We start from the raw sequence: 17,151 nt of genomic DNA on the forward strand, positions 1-17,151 counted from the left end.
AATAATATGAACAAGATGTTCTATCAACAAAGTAAGCTGAGTTCATTCCCAAGCTATTATTGTTTACTAACAATATGCAATACTTGACAAACATATAAGTTCATTTTTAACAATATTGGGAAGCCACTTAATTTCTTGAACTATTTTTAATTTTGAATGATAATCACTAAAAATAATAAAGAAAAGATCTAAGTACTTAGAAGTCCAAAGAAAGGATTTGTGATTGCAGAATGCAACACAGCACCAGCTGAATTTAGTAATGCTATATCAGCCTTTTCATGAGGTAGATACAAGAAGTCACCTGTTCTTTCAAAACCACAGAGTTCAAGAAACTCCACACCTCCATTCAAACTTGCAACTCTTTCCTGTTTAAACATTGTAGGGAAAAAAAATGGATCACTACTCCTGAATCTTGATGCTAATTATTGAATATTTGAATCCTAATTTAAGCATGGTGGTGATTTTGTTGATGTAGATGCTGCATGATGTGACGAAATTCTATAAGGCTACATTAGAAACTAAATTAAGTTTCTGTATTGTGTTTGGTATAAAATATATTAAAAGTATTTTTTTAAAAAAATATTATTAAAATTTCAGTCTCTATCCCAAAAAATTTTAGTCTCTGTTATTCTCATTTTCTGGAGGTATTGAAGGAACTGAAATTTTAAATTCCGAAATTTTAATTCCAATATCTTACCACCAAGTACAATACTAAATCCTATTCCCAAATTTTAGTCCAAAACAAATGCTACCTAATTGAATTATAATAGAATCTTTTGAGAGTAGTTTAATGTGATGAAGTTCTCATACTTGGAATAATGGATTGCTTAGTCTGATCTTCCTGTACTTTTCCTCGTTTGGATTCTTGACAACATTTCGAACATAAATTGAAAGTGTTTCGAAGGCCTTTCTGACTCTCCCATGCTCGGCCTATTAAGAATTTCAAATTTGTTAAAAGAATTGGGGAAAGAAAAATTTACAAAACAACATTGTAATTCAGTTCTATGACATACATGTTATATTCTATTGATAATCTTGCAGGTTAGGTTTGTTTATCAAGAACACCTTTAACACAGCTATGTCATGAATATTAAATTATTAACAACACAAATATTGTCTAACTATGTATTAAACAAAATCATTTTTCTCTGTTTTATTGGTAAACTAATCCTTGGAGTGTTAAAAACTTAAAATGATGGTTTATTCAAAACACGTATGTGTAATTAGATAAAAAGCTGGTAAAAAATAGATTTAATTATTCTATTGGTCTCTATAGTTTCACTAAATTTGTAATTAGGTTTCTATATTTTTTTTTCAATTAAATTTCTATACTATTTTTAATTTTGTAATTAGATACTTTTATGTCAAAAATATTAAAATTAACAGAATATTTCTCTCTAAAAATATGTGGTCTAAAATCTACTTAGGTTCTTAATTATAGATATCTTTAATTTATTACACTAGGAATTATTTAATTATAAAATTGAAAGTAGTATAAGAATTCAATTAAAAAAAAAAAAATATAGCAATTTAATTAAAAATTTAATAAAATTATAAAGACTAATAGAATAATTAAATCTAAAAAATATTTTAAATAAAAGAATATATGAATGATTCACCTGGTGTTTACGCTTGAGAGACCTCAAACATTCCCTTAAGTAATCAACCTTTTCAATTGTGGAAACAGGTTTTGGATTCTGCAATATCTACTAACATAAAAGACACACAAATGTTTAGATAGATAATTGATGTTCTGCAACAATAATAATTTAGCTTCCAAAAGCAATAAACATGCCCCTGAACCTTCAAAGATATATAATGTTTGGTAAGGGGCATTGTTTTCAAACATTGTTCACATTTGGAGGACTAGTAGTGCATTTCTTTCTTTTAGAGACTCAAGGCTGCGGTTGATTCTTAGAATAATTCAAGACAACTAAGACACAAAGATAGAGATATAAAAATTATTGTTTTTATATTTTGTTTAGTAATAAATTAAAATAAATTATAAAAATTTAATTTATTTTCATTTTTTTAAAAATTTGGAAAAAATAAAATAATAAAAAATATAATTATAAAAAATTAATAAATAAAAAATAAAAAATAAAATATATTTTTTATTAGTATTTCTATATTCTTTCTATTAGAATGAATACAAAATACATTAATTCAATATTTCTAAACATAATATTTTTATTTATATCAAATATAATTTTATATTTTTATGTTTTGTAATTATAAACAAACACAACCTAATTATCAACATTATATAATCTTTTGAGGGTTAAAATGAAACTTATCTTAATTAATGATACCTTATCTTGCTGTTCGAAAGTAGTAGCAGATGATCTGACATTGGCTAGGCTATCTATAGGCAATATTGATTCATGCTTAGATCTTCTATTTATCTGTAAATATAGAGAAATATAACTAAATTTGTAAGTTTTGTCATAATGGACAATACCCAGAATAATATTGGCTGCAAAGTAATTAAGGTGACAACTTTGAACGCTTTTTAAAACATAATAAACAAGCAAATATATTTCAGATAAACTATAAAAAAAACGTTAGAATAATTTTGTCGCTGACAAAAATACATCTAAATTTTATTATTGACAAAAAATACAATCAAATAATTTAAAAACGCAACAAAAATATTCAAAAAAATTATTTTTTTTGTAAGTGACCAACGATTTCTGTATTTCACAAATCGCTTATGTATTTGATACAAAATTTTATAGAAATATTTAGATAATTATTTAAAAAATATATTAAAAAAAGGAATAAAAATTTGATCTCTATATTTTTATTTTATTTTTTAAAAGTATCATTAGTTGTTGATAAAAAAATCACAAAAAATATATACTTAGCGAAAATGATCAAATTTTAATGATAAAAGCATCTCATTTTTTTAATCATGCTTATAAAAAATTGCTTTAAAATTCAATTTCTAAAACATTTTTTGAGAATACATATTTTATGTTGGTCATTTTAGTAGCGTTTTTAAATTATTGAAGGGTATTTTTATCGATAACCAAATTCGAATGCATTTTTGTCAACGATAAAATTATTCGAGTGTATTTTTAGTGGTTTACCCCATATTTTAAATAAAAACCAAACGATTATCAAAATTGGAAAATTTAAAAGTCTACAAGTATAAAGATTTAATTGAAGTTAAACTGAATAGAATAAAATAATATATTTATATAAAAAATATATTTTAAATAAAAAAAATTATTGTATTTTATTATTTTAAATCGGTTATCTTCTAAAAAACCAAATCGATTCAACCAGTTTAACAACTTTTTGACCGACTTTTAGTTTATATTTTCTTGGAACTGATACTAATACCCTAGAAGTGGATGCAATTTACTAAAATTTCTTGTGTTTTTATTAGCTGACATTGGAGAGCAGCATTTGACATAGTAATGATAAATTGGGAACAAATTTTAGCTTTAGATAATGATAATAGTGCCAATAATAGCTGGGCTGTCTGAGACTTCAAATAATATGAAAAGGAAATTTTCCATTAGTGTCAATATTTAAGAAAATTAGTTCTATTATACCTTGTCCTGTTGTAGTTTTTGGAGAACATTTTCCCTTGCCTTTTTCTCTTCTTCCTTTTCTGCTTTTCTCAAGGCTAAATTCCTGACAATACATTAAGTAAGAAGTGAAAATGTTTGAAATTGCCAAAATTTATTATTTTTAATTTTATTTAATATATTTTATAATAAATAAATATTAAATAAAATAAATTTAAACTATTTTTTTTATCTTCCTAATATTACGAAATAAGAATAACTTTTTTTTTTATTGTATATAAAAGAAAGAAAACTTTTAAACATTAAGATACCTTTGTCTTGCATTTTCTTCAGCAATTCGCTTTGCCTCAAGGAGTCTCTTACCTGCTTGAATCCTCTCCTGCAATAAAGCAATTAAATTTTTTTTGATAAAAATCAATGCTGCCATGTCTAAGGTTAATTAACTAAGACATAAGACAGCAAAGAAAGCCCCAGAAAATCTCCACTTGTGGAAAACAACAGGTTCTAGTGCCTAGAAAATAGAAATTTCGATCATGTTGTGTATATATAGAAATATATATTTGACATCTCATAAATTTTTTTATTATATTACTGTAAATAAGTTTGATTATTTGTTTATTTCAAATTTAATTATTCTACTATGACACGTATGATTATTCTGATAACTTATTATTTAACATGTAATAAATTGGATTGAATTAGTGAGAGCTGGGAAATATTAGCTAAATTAATCTGTTGATCCTTTGAGAAGAACACATGTGAGTTAGTAATATATGTGGAAAACCCTTGCTAAACATGATAATTTTCATAGTAAACCTTGCCAGCTGAATCATATTGTATCCAAAGGAAAATAATGTTTAACCGGTCTCATTTCCAAAAGAAAATGCCTTCTAAAATTACTAATAACACTATGTTTTAAAATTGTTGATTATTTCTATGAAGATATCTTCACGTGAAAAAGATATTGTGAATTGTTAGATGGTTTGAGATGTATAGTCGAACGTATTTGACTAAATCATATAACGGTTAACAATATTATCTTCACATAAAAATATCTTAAAGTAGCCACTTTCAAAATTTTCCTTTCCTCATAAATTGATAATTTGCAATATTTTTTTATTTATTTTAAATACCTTTTGTTTTTACTTTCAATGTTTACTTTAAAAAAATTTGAAAATAAGAAAATTAAAAATAAAAATAAACACCAATTAATAAGACTTAATATTCTCAATTTGCAATGTGTTGTGTATTGTAATTGAATCTTATGTATGTGGAATTTAGGACTAAGGGCATAACCTAACATCTAGTATTTTCATCAAAATTGATAGTACATTTGTAATCCAGAAATATTAGAGGACTATTAGTATTTATTATTTTTGACTGTGACATCAATTCAATTTCTTTAGTTTACTAATTTAATAATATATTTTATTCTATACTTTTAAATATTGATGGCTAATTAATAATAAAAAATAATAAATTTTAATAACCCTCTAGTTTCTCTTTGTAACCACTAATTTCCCTGTTGGATTTGGATTTGTTTAGCATATTTGTAACTATTTTCCATTGGCACTACAATCATGGTTCAACCTCATAAAGCAAACATAAGGTCAAGTCTAGAAGATGAGAAGAAACAAATAATCAATACAACAAGAACAATTTAAGCATTGTCAACTGTGTATAGGGTCGGTAATATGGATCAAACGTTGCGAAAGTGGTTTTACCTTCTCCCGTTCTCTCTCCAATCTTTTTAGTTCCTCCTCTTTTTTCTTATGCTCTTGTTCCCTATAACAACAAAAAATTAAATGAAATTATGAAGAGAAAACTCAGAAATAGTTGATTAAGAAAGAAAGCGAAAGAAAGAAATTAAAAGAGAAAGAAAGCGATTAAGAAAGATTAAAAAACCTTAACTTCTGAGCTTTGATTCTGATTTCTTCCGTGATAGGAAAGGATTGAGGAGAATCAATATCAATGTCTACATCTACCTGTTGAAATTTAAACAAAGAGTTAATTAATGATAAATGTGTTGAAGCTTTCTCTCTCATTTGCTTTATTTGCAATATTGATAAATGAATTGTATATCATATAAATTGAATCTGGTAACATGAACAAATTTTGAGTAATTAAGCTCTCAAAGGAATATAACTTGTAAGAAAAAAAATTAAATACCAGTGGCAACACATCAATATCAGGGTCATTTTCGTGATCAATTGTCCAATGTATTGCATCCTCTAAGTTCTTGTTGCCTGGTGAAGAAAAACATCCTTGTTAAGCCCAAAGAACAGTGTCAAAAATATATATATTTACAAGAACATGATTTTGAAGGCATGTAATAAGATAAGTAAACATCTTTTTAATAGATATATAAAAATTGCATGTCATCTAATTAGTTGTTAATGCATGTGTACTGTGTAAAAGATAACCACTTGATGGGATGGATCTCGTAAATGAAAATGATTTTATTTAATATATTTGACTAAATTATTTAATATAATATATATTTATATTTTAACTATAATATGTAAAGATGTTTTCTATTTAAATAATTAATTAGTCTTAAAATACGAAGATTAATTTAAGTCATATTTATTATTTATGACTATTTTGATTTATTAAATCACACGTGTAGAGTATATATAACAAAATGAGTATTATCTCAATAATATGAAAAAATTCGAAAAATTATCAGAATTTAATATTTTTTTATTATTTTTAGTTATTAGTCTAAACTCTTTTAGTTTAATAATTTAATCACATATTTTTAAATATTAATGACGAATTGATGGATAAAAATAATAAATTTGAATGAATCTCTAACATTTTTCGTAATATTTCTATAAATAAATTGACCTGAATAATAAAGTGCCCGGGTGGCTCGTGACCGTGGAAATCCCATTTCTTCAAGGTCTAGAAGCAACATTTCATTCACTTTTGGAACAGCCATTGTATTTCTATCAATAGAGTTATGTACTTCAACCGAAAAAATAGTAATAAAAGAAAAAAAAATATTATGAACATTGCAATGTTTTAAGAACTGGATTTAAGATAAACATTTCAGTCCAAATGGGATTTTGGAACCATAATACAACAATTAAAAAAAAATTAAATGGTAAAAAATATACCGTATTCAAGTGGAAGGGTGTGTTGGATGGTGAAAGAAGAGGAGAAGCTTAAGAAGCTTATGAAATGGAAAGCTCAAAGTATAATAACACTTCCATTATTGGGTTCAAGGAACAAAGAGGAATTGAGAAACCTAAACACCACCAAGTTCGAGGTTCTTCTGACTTGTCACATGTTTTTTCTTTGTTCAAACTCATTCTTATTCTTTTCCTTTTGGATTTGTTTTCTTGCCTGCCAAGGAAAGAACCTTGTGCCAAAATAATTGACATTTTACGGATCTAACAAATTTTGATAATGGGATAAAATATATATAATATGATAATTTTTATAATAAAAATATTATTTTTATATAAAAAATTAGCTATCAAATTATCTATTATAAATTTGTATATATATATATATATATATATATATATATATTATTTAACTTATTTTTAATGTATATTTTGTATTTTAAGATTTATTTTATACAAATAATTATTTTTTATGTATACGTAATATAATTGTTGGTATAATTATATTTTGTTATTATAAAATATGATTAGTCTTCAAAATATCTAATTACAAATTAAAAGATTAAAATAATAATTTAAATAATAACATATAATTTAGAATTTTATTCTTTTTATATTTCATATTTTAAAAAAATTGAATAATTTTTCGTTGACAATATAATCAAAATGTCTCTTTTGTTATTTATATATATATATATATATATATATATATATATATATATATATATTGTTAGACAATTATTTAAAAATATTTAAAATCCACCTTTCATATAATTAGCTATGGTTGAAAAAGTTCATTTAATTAGTGTAATTATTATGGAAAAAATTAAAATTAATTTAAAAAAATACCAATGGATAGATAATATTCTTTCAAGTTGATTTCTAAGAAAGAACACCAATCTCATTTAAATTTGAGAATTTATCATTATAATGCACATTTAATATAAAATTTTTAAATTAACTGTCAAGTGTCAAAAGTTGAATAAAAAAATATTGTGAGATCAAATTTAATAATTTAATGGGGACAAATAAATATTATTATTATGTACTATTCAAAAAAATTCCAAATTATAATAGGGGCAATGCCCCACTACAATATAAGTAAATCCGTCCCTAATTGACATCCTCGTATATACTAATTTTTTAGTTAATATCAACCAAAATTTTTTTTAATTATAAATTTTATACCATAAATTCTAATCCTAAATCCTATACTCTAACAATAAAGGTTAAAAATGTTTGTTCCAATAAAAAAAATTATCTGATATTAACTACTTAAAATTTAATATCTTATACATTTTTTTAATCATCAAAAGACTTTCACTCTAATCAAAAGAAACTATATAGTAGGACCAGATAAACAAACGAAACTATAATAGCATTGACCTAAAAGAAAAAGAAAAAAAATTCTGAAACTAGTTCTTCAAATATTATTTTTAAACGAGTTTTCAACCATTTATCGGATTTCACCTGTATTTTTTTAACCAATCGTCAATTTTGTACTCGCATTATCAATGGTTGTTTCTATTTGACAAATGAGTATCCAAAAATAGCTAATTATTTTCGAAAACTAATCATCAACGATCTTATCTTTGACAAATTGAAGCACAATAACGAAAAAACTTCTAGAATATGTTTGAGCATAAGGACAAATGCTTAGTATAGTCATCAAATAGTATGAAAGTAATCTCAATACTAAAAAGATTTAAATGTCTTTTAATCAAACATTCTTCTTAAAAAAATACCCGTGTCAATATATTAATATCTTGGACTACCTTATTTTTTTGGTATGTTGACGCAGTTTTAATCTCGACTATTACTGATGAATTTTTTTATACCATTATTTTAAATCATAACGACAAAACTTTATAAAAAATTTTTCAATCATCAAAATTTTTTACAATTATCTTTTGCTTAACCAATCATGCTTTACAAAAATTTATCGTATAGTTGAATTTCGATTGAACTTCAGCAATTGTAGATTTTATCTTTAAAGATTGATCAGTTTTAACTAATGACTTTATCACTTCTACAACCATGTCTGAATTTAGTTTGGCATGATCGTAAGAAATTGTCGTTCTAGTACATGTGTGACTCTCATTGTACCATTTTATAACCCAATAAATCTTTCTCTTAATAAGATTAACGTTGATAAGCCAATCGCAACTTATTTTATATTATACACACTTAGCATAAAATGTGATTAGCTCAAATTCATACGCTCGATAGTCCACACACCTACAAATAATATAATATTTAATTACTGGAATCACATTTTCTCTAAAACTAAACTCTACGCCAATGACAAATCCACCATCTGTAACAATAACAAGATTTACACCAATAATAACAAGAAATAATTCAGACTTAATAATGATGATGATGATGATGATGATGATGATGATGATGATGATGATGATGATGATGCGTACAATAAAAGGGCAATAATAATTATTATAATACTAAAAACAATAATAAAGACTATTTACTTGCATTGACAAACTCAAGAAATTTTGGTGCATATATAATTTTTAGATCCAAAGGTGCATGAAAAAAAAGCTATCCAGATGGATGTTAGTTCGCTAATGTGTTTGTCACGTCTGTAACGCCATGCTCAATTATAATATCATCTTCGTCCACATCTTCAATTGGACCAACAATATAAAAAGTGCTCTCAAATTCCTCTTCATTTTCAGTGTTATAAATCGTCCAATCGATATTAGGCTCCGATAAATCAACCTCAACTAATTATTCAAACTTAACGTATAACTCGATAACTGACACTTGTGCCTGTGTTTGCTGGTAGATCGAAAAGATCCTTGCATACTTACATTGTCAACCACATACATTATTTAAAATTGAACGAAACCACCAAATCTTAACACAGATTGACTATAAAGAGTATTCGTGACTTTCTTTAATACTTGATTATCAACACATTGACAAAGTATACTCTTACATTTTTCATATATTATTACAAAAGGAATAACAACATCATATGCATTTTCACATACAAAACTTACACTCTCAAATGTTTGAAAAAAAAATTGACTATTATAATATATTTTCAAACTAACACTTTCTTCTATTTTTATTCTCTTACTCTCTCAATGAAATAAAACACTCTCATACTCACACTCGATTTAACAAATTCGTTCTTCCTTTTATAATACTCAAGATATATTTTTTAATCTAAAAAATACAATGCGCTCTCTATGTAATGTCAATCCGCTCCTTGCTTACTGAGAATACACCCTCTTATATTGTCAATTTAATATTAAATTAATACAATACACCCATTTGTGTTATCTTTTTAAATTTTTAAAAATGTAATACATTTCTCTTATATTGTGTTTTTGTATTTAAAAAAACAAAAATTTGGCTAAGATCAAGTGTAATATCTGTTCTTATCGATTTAAAAAAAATTGCTAAAAGCAATCTGGTCTTTGCAAATTGTTAGCTCCAAAATTTTACAAAGGAAAAGTATGAGGAACCAATGCTCTTATTATACAATGCATACAATGGGAGTTTAATTGAAATTAAAATTAAATTATGGGTATTAGGGATTTAATTGAAATTAATACTGAATTATAGTTATAATCATTAATTATGAAGATTTGCTAATTTGAATGGTTCAAAAAATTAGGATTCAGTTAAACCAAAACACAAACCATGATCATTTCTCTATGAACAGCGCCGACACAACCAAGAACGCAACCCTTCTCGCCGACGTTACTATCTCATCTTCTCACTGGCTCGTGTGTTATCACCGGAAGTCGTTCCCGGAGACGTCGAGATCCGCACCGGTGAACGCCCAGAAGCGCATTCCCAGCGTGTGGCTCCTTTCGGCGGCACCGCATCAAGTCCACCTGCCCAACTGGCCTGCGGTCTATTCGGTTTATTCATCGTGCAAGATAAAGGAGTTAATAGTGTCTCTCCTTTGATACGTCCATCACCGCGTGGTAGTTCGTAAATGGCGTGTAAGGTCGTGCAGTCTCCGTGTCATGTTCCATCATCCATTCCTGACCACAATCCATCGAAACCACCGGAAGAAGCTCCAGAACATTTTGTCGCCGACGGTCAGCAGCCTAATAAGGTGAGAATTGTTAGTTGAATTTGTTCACCATGGATGCTTATTTATATAAGATTTAGATGTTCATCTTTGCATGGAGGTATAATATCTTCAGAGATTAGAGTAAAGTAGTTAACAAAATAGTGCAGAATCCTATTAGTCTTAAATTGACCTGGAATGAATAAAATATGTAGGTGCATGTACTAGCATAAAGAAGTACTAGTTCTTCTGCATGAAACTAGAAAATTCCTATTAATAAAGAGTGAATTAGGTATTTATGCAAAATAGTTTATTTTATGTAAAAAAATCATCTTCTATAATGTAAAAACAAGGCCACAAATGGCCAAAGAAGCATATATGAATGGTTAAATAGCAGGTTCTCTTCCAACATATAATCATGATAATTAGTTGAATTATGGGTTAATATCTTGCTTTAATTAAAACAAATAACAGAATAAGAGTTCATTTAGGAAAATATTGGACACAAAGATTAACACACCATGGATGCTTATTTATATAAGATTTAGATGTTCATCTTTGCATGGAGGATATGAGTGCGTTAATGAGTCATGGAATATTAATATGCAAATTTAAACCAGCATGTATAAGCAATTTAATTGGTACACTGGACAAGTGGCTAGTTTAGAAGTAATCACCCATGATGTGTTTGATGCCTAGAGAATAAAACGATGAGGAGATTATTATATTGTTAAATATAATAAGATAAAAATAACTGCATTGTTATTGTTAAGACTTTTCCTGAAAATGTAAGCTAAATACAATAATAAGAGTCATGCATGTTTAGATACATATTATATATATGAGTATACATGATAGATGGCATATGCATTAAAGATGCCACTTTAGTGACATTGAATTCACAAACTCGGTAATGAAATAAGTGCATGTTGGTTGTATGTGCTGCTTTTTGAATGAAATGGTAGACAGTGTGATGTAGTACAGAGAATATTAGTAGTTAAAATGCTTATATAATAGGTTAAATATAATAGTTTCTATCAATAGGTGATACCGATGCATTTTTTTTCAAATTAATATGGGTAGGATGATGTGGTCTAGTTATATTTTTGTATCCTTATATATGGAGTTTGGAAAGAATTTTTGTGCATCTCATTTACTAGTGGATTATCTAAATAGTTTTCGTGAATATGATTTTCGGTGTTTTTTTTTTTCGTGTTTATAGGCCATTCCAAGATTGGATGTTACTGAGGTTGGAAGTGAAGAGATGGATATTTGTTACGAGGTTTGGATTCTAGTTTCATCCTGTATTATAATGCTTGGGACAATAACCATCGTGATTTTGCATTTTGTTTGTTTATTTTGCGATTATAGGACATGCCGCTTTTGGATCTTTCGCAGGTTGGAAGTGAAGAGATGGATCATGGTCACCAGGTTTGGTCTCAAGTTTAATTTTTGGTAGTCCTGAACCGCATGGTTGATTTGAACTTTAACGGTTTTATTTTGTTTTGTTTTTTTTTGTTTTTGTTTTTTTTAATAAATTTGAAACTTAGGTACCGGATGACGATGGCCTTCGGGAAGATGAAATACCATGTGTTGGAATGCGGTTTGAGCAATTGTAAATGGCTCATGAATTCTATGTGACATACGCAAAGAAAGTCGGGTTTGCTACTAAGATACGGACGACAACTTGTGATAAGATCACAAATCAACCTATTAACCAAGCTATTCACTGTAATAGGGATGGGTTTCGTGTGTCTCGTGTCAAAGCGTCAACGCGGAAGAACAGGATCTCAGCCGCTGGGTGCAAGGCAAGGATATATGTGAAGTTTGACAAGGAGACGCAAGACTGGTTTTTCTTCAAGGTGAAGTTGAGTCACTCGCACCCATGTTCAGCGAAAAAGGCGGTGCACTACCATGAGTATAGGAAGCTAACCATGCATGCGAAGTGCGTGATCGAGGATAATGATGAGGCTGAGATTCGACCAAACAAGACTTTCCTAGCTTTGGCAAATGAGTCTAGGGGCCCATCTAACCTGGGATACTCAGAAAAGGATTTACGAAACTATATTACAGCTAGGCTCCGAACTAGCAACGTCAACGTGGATGTCAGAGAGATGATAAACTATTTTATGAGAATGAAGGACATCAATCCAAACTTCTTCTACGCGATAAATTTGGACAATGAGTGTAAATTTCGGAGTGCAGTATGGGTGGATGCAAGGTGTAGGGTGTCGTACAAATATTATGGAGATGTTGTGTCACTTGATAGCACATACAACACAAACAAGTATGGAGTAATTACTATGGGGTTAGTTTTCTTCCTTTTTTTTTTCCTAGTTTGGTCGTGGCTGATATTTGTTTTTTGTCGCTGTTTTTGCATGTAGGCATGGATTACCGTTTGTGTCGTTCGTCGGTGTCAACCACCATGGTAAGTCGACCATCCTTGGTTGTGCTCTTCTTGGAAATGAGGAAATCCCAAGTTATGAGTGGGTTTTCCGCCAATGGGTCAAGTGCATGGAAACTGCTCCACATCGGATCATTACCGATCAATGCAAATCCATTTTTCGTGCAATAAAAAATGTGTTACCCGATACACGCCACCGGTGGTGTATCTGACACATTACGAAGAAGTTACCGCACAAGCTTGGAGGTTATTGCCGGTACAGAGAGTTGTATGATGAGTTCAATGATATTGTGTGGAACTCTCGGACCGAGAAGTCAATTGAGGATAACTGGTATGAATTCATAGACGAGCACAACTTACATAACAACACATGGCTGTCAGGTCTGTTAGTGTACAATTATTTTTTTGCTCATTAATTGAAATCTTTTTGGTAGGTGGCTTTATATGATTTAATAAGAAGTTTATTTTTCTTTATGTAGACCTCTTTGATGACCGATGCATGTGGGTCCCAATATTCTTCAAGGGTGAATTTTGGGCTGCCATGAGGAGCACGCAAAGGAGTGAGAGCATGCACTCATTCTACGAAAATTTCTTACACAGTCAGACTAGCTTGGTCCAATTTGTTCACGAATATGACAATGTGCTTGGAATTAAGGAGCAAAGGAAATTGGAGGATGATGCAGCAGACTCAAGGGGGTTATCCCTTGTGCAACGACCTCACCTATGGAGAGACAATTTTAGCAGGAGTACACTACCTGCATGTTTAGGGATGTTCAAATTGAGTTTGTCAAGAAGGCTAATTGTAGGGTCTCTGTTGTTGCTGAAGAGGGGCCAATGGTATGCATGAAGGTTGAAGAGGAAAAACTAGTGAATGATACTATTCTTTGTGTTCCGTACGACGTCCACTTCGATCGATCCACACAGGAGATTCGTTGTGAGTGTAATCTATTTGAGAGTTTAGGAGTGTTATGCTGTCATTGTCTTGAAGTCTTCCATTCTTACAAGGTGTATAAAGTACCTAATCGATATGTACTCCCTCGTTGGAACAAGAACATAAAGCGCAAGCATATTTATGTCAAGAGTAGTCACAACATCAGTCGGTCGGATGAGAGTCATGTTGCATTCAGGGGACTATGTGCACACTTCTACAACATTGCTCAGGATTTTGTAAATGACGATGAAGAAACAGCCTTGCTTCATGCTGCTCTGGAAGAAACAAGAGCTAAGTTGACTGCTCACCGTGTTAAGAAGAGGTTCGAGACTGTGGCGGACTCCCACAACAATAATGGCTCAACAACTTCGAACGTTGCCGCTGTGATGGACATCCAAGCCCCATCGAAGGTCAACACAAAGGGCCAGCCAAAGAGTAAGAGGGTCGGCGCTGCCCTGGAGAAGTCATTTAAAAAATCTGCTCGGAGGAAAAACAAGCATGACCCCCCGGTAAATGTGTGTATCAACCTCGACCTAGCATCTTTATTTGGTATAGTACTATGGAAGAAGTTAACTGTTGACCTTTTGTTTTGTTAACCAGGTGGTTTTTCCGGAGTCAACTCAAGATGTAAGATTCGGTGGTGTTGTAGGCCAGGCTGATCCCGATCAAGTTGGTGGCTTCATGTCTTTGTTAAGCTCCTTTAGCAAAAGTTAAGATTTGTTATACAATGCATTCATTTTTTTTCAAGATTAGTGGAAGAGGCTGGTTTCATGGGATAAATATATAGGGTTTAAGTTTCTATGCAGTTGATCAGAGAATAAGATTGGATTGATTACATGAAGCATGTTAATGTCACCCGAGTGAACCCTTTTGCATTATTTTATTCCAATAAATTGAATGCATAATAAGTATATACCATGGTTTTTCTTTTACTTTGGAGTATCGGTATTCACCCTAAGCATGGATGGGTATCCGTGAATATTTCTGTGTGCAGCGTTTGTTTGTTTTCATTAATTTTGACCAAGTTACACTGGATGTTTATTACAGTAAAGTATAGGAAGATTAGTTTAACTATATCCGTGGATGGTCATTGATCGCCTACTTCAATATGCGCACACATGCCTACTTTACTAAACAACTTTGATAACCACAGGAATCTAAGTTGCAAGAGAAATAAAACCATAGAGTCTTTTATGGTAACATAACCACTAAATTCTTCTCCTGTGCAACAACAAAATTCATCCTGATGTCATTCTAAGGTGACTTTTTTTAATAAATCCCTAGGAATATCAGCATGTCATTCTAATGTGGCATAACTAAATCGCTAAGCATATCAGCAGCAACTTTCATAACTATAGTATGGTAGCCATACGTGAAAGGTCATTATTCAATTAATAAAAGGTCATTATTTTTTTAAATGCATTTTTATTATGTTCTAAAAGTGCATAAGCTCCTAATTTTTTAATGATTTGCATAATATGCCTGTAAGAAGTAAATTACAATATTTGCCTGTTTAATACATAGTATTCATTAATTTTTAATAGTAACACGAAACATAATTATCTTAGTTTAATAAAAACTTATATTTATGGTATTAACTTCAAATGTATTTTTAACTAATATTCTATTGTTAATTTAAATAATTTACCTTGTTATAAATTAACAAGAAAAGGAATATATATTATATTTATTATCACTTAGGATTATTATATTATTTTATAAACATTTTTAAAATGTAAAACATTATATAAAAAATTATTTATTATTTGTTTCTACACTCGGGGTGACTATAAATATTTGGATTTTTATCAAGACTTTGAATCAAAGTTAAAAAAAAAAAAAACAATTTCTTATTCTTGAGCGGAAGTTGAATTTCACTATTCGCATGGATGTTCATTATAGTACATTATAAGATGTTTATTTTAACTATATCTGTGGATGATTATTGTTCCCATAGTCCAGTATTAACAAATATGCCTACTTTACTATACAGCTTTGATAACTCCGGAATCTAAGCTGCAAGAAAACAAAGACCCTTACACGGTAACATAACCAACGTATCATTTTAATGTCAAGCCAAAAAAATTTCATCCTAGAATCATGTAATTCTAATGTGACATAAATAAATCCGTAGGCATATCGTCAGCAAGTAAAATAATCACAATAAGGTAGTTCAATTCACTGGAGCTAAGCCTAAGTAAGCAACCGCTTCCTCCCTTTGCGCATTGCCCCCTTCGGTAATCCTTCTGCACATTCAATCAATGACCTCGTGCTAGGTGCAGTGTATGGTGAACTAACGTCCTTCTTCTTGTTCCATGGTGCATTGCGCCGAACATGTTTAACCGTTTCCTCCAAAAATGAAATAAGCTACTAAATCAATGCATTGTGTTGGGAACAAATAATGTCAAGCATCAACTCCATCCTGTATAAACTGAGTGAATCCTGAGAGAATATTTATCAGGCGATTTGGTATTAAGAACCGTTACAGTGATATTCATACAACATGAATGATGACATCCGGACAAATGTTTACTTAACAAATCTCGTCCCATTCGTAAAGTTCACAATCTTCTGTCCACCTTTCCATTAGTTTAATAACGCACATGCCACAGTCAAAGCTACATGAAAACAAAATACTATTGCAATTAGGATGTCAAAAACCTGTAACGTGCTATGCCACATTAGTTAAAGAAAACATAAAAATTCTCAAATTTAGGTTATAATTTCATCTCACATGTTCGGTTGCATTGGGACCTTGGCGTAGGAACGAGCTGGGCCATACGTACTGCGAACGAAGGCAGGAATAGCAATGCTTGCCATATCCTCATACAGTCTCCCCTGAAATCATGGAACCAAAAAATTGCCTATAACATGCTATCATATTAGATAGTATAGTTGTATACTAAATAAAAGAAGTATAGTATATTACCACATACGCATCGAGCTTATCTCGTTCATCATCTACTGGTGTAGAATGCAAATTGTCGAGTATAGCTATTTGCTTCGCATTCACCTCAAATGCATATACCCACCAATGACCCCCCGACAATAAGAAAATAACCACTGCAGCAAACAGTGCATGTGAATAGCTC

At 29.7% G+C, this 17,151-nt stretch overlaps 2 protein-coding genes across 3 annotated transcripts; one reads left to right on the plus strand and one right to left on the minus strand.

Moving 5' to 3' along the window:
• Positions 1-17: 17 nt before the first annotated feature.
• LOC112776560 (uncharacterized) lies at positions 18-6,831 on the minus strand. Of its 2 annotated transcripts, none has more exons than XM_025820762.3 (11): positions 6,662-6,831; positions 6,390-6,490; positions 5,709-5,785; positions 5,445-5,524; positions 5,264-5,324; positions 3,851-3,918; positions 3,564-3,645; positions 2,313-2,405; positions 1,620-1,706; positions 811-930; positions 18-365 (listed from the first exon to the last, which is right to left on the minus strand). In XM_025820762.3, the coding sequence occupies exons 2-11, from the start codon at positions 6,481-6,483 to the stop codon at positions 189-191; spliced, it is 939 nt and encodes a 312-aa protein (XP_025676547.1). In that variant the 5' UTR covers positions 6,484-6,490; positions 6,662-6,831; the 3' UTR covers positions 18-188. The 2 variants fall into 2 exon arrangements, with proteins under 2 accessions (XP_025676547.1, XP_025676546.1); XM_025820761.3 differs by having other exon boundaries at positions 6,390-6,509.
• A 3,815-nt stretch (positions 6,832-10,646) lies between these two features.
• On the plus strand, positions 10,647-14,773 carry LOC112777984 (protein FAR1-RELATED SEQUENCE 5-like). Its single transcript, XM_025822360.1, has 10 exons — positions 10,647-10,769; positions 11,947-12,006; positions 12,096-12,155; positions 12,275-12,327; positions 12,463-13,011; positions 13,109-13,234; positions 13,391-13,509; positions 13,608-13,824; positions 13,896-14,568; positions 14,660-14,773. The coding sequence occupies exons 1-10, from the start codon at positions 10,647-10,649 to the stop codon at positions 14,771-14,773; spliced, it is 2,094 nt and encodes a 697-aa protein (XP_025678145.1).
• Positions 14,774-17,151: the final 2,378 nt, after the last annotated feature.

This window comes from Arachis hypogaea, chromosome 19, assembly GCF_003086295.3.
Source record: "Arachis hypogaea cultivar Tifrunner chromosome 19, arahy.Tifrunner.gnm2.J5K5, whole genome shotgun sequence".
Taxonomy (NCBI): domain Eukaryota; kingdom Viridiplantae; phylum Streptophyta; class Magnoliopsida; order Fabales; family Fabaceae; genus Arachis; species Arachis hypogaea.

Coding starts and splice junctions, on each gene's coding strand:
- LOC112776560 (XM_025820762.3), bottom strand. CDS start 6,483: ATGGCTGTTCCAAAAGTGAATGAAATGTTGCTTCTAGACCTTGAAGAA. Junction 5,325..5,444: donor ATCAAAGCTCAGAAGTTAAG/GTTTTTTAATCT, acceptor TTGTTGTTATAG/GGAACAAGAGCATAAGAAAA. Junction 2,406..3,563: donor AAAAACTACAACAGGACAAG/GTATAATAGAAC, acceptor CTATATTTACAG/ATAAATAGAAGATCTAAGCA.
- LOC112777984 (XM_025822360.1), top strand. CDS start 10,647: ATGGCGTGTAAGGTCGTGCAGTCTCCGTGTCATGTTCCATCATCCATT. Junction 10,770..11,946: donor ACGGTCAGCAGCCTAATAAG/GTGAGAATTGTT, acceptor TCGTGTTTATAG/GCCATTCCAAGATTGGATGT. Junction 13,510..13,607: donor TAACAACACATGGCTGTCAG/GTCTGTTAGTGT, acceptor TTCTTTATGTAG/ACCTCTTTGATGACCGATGC.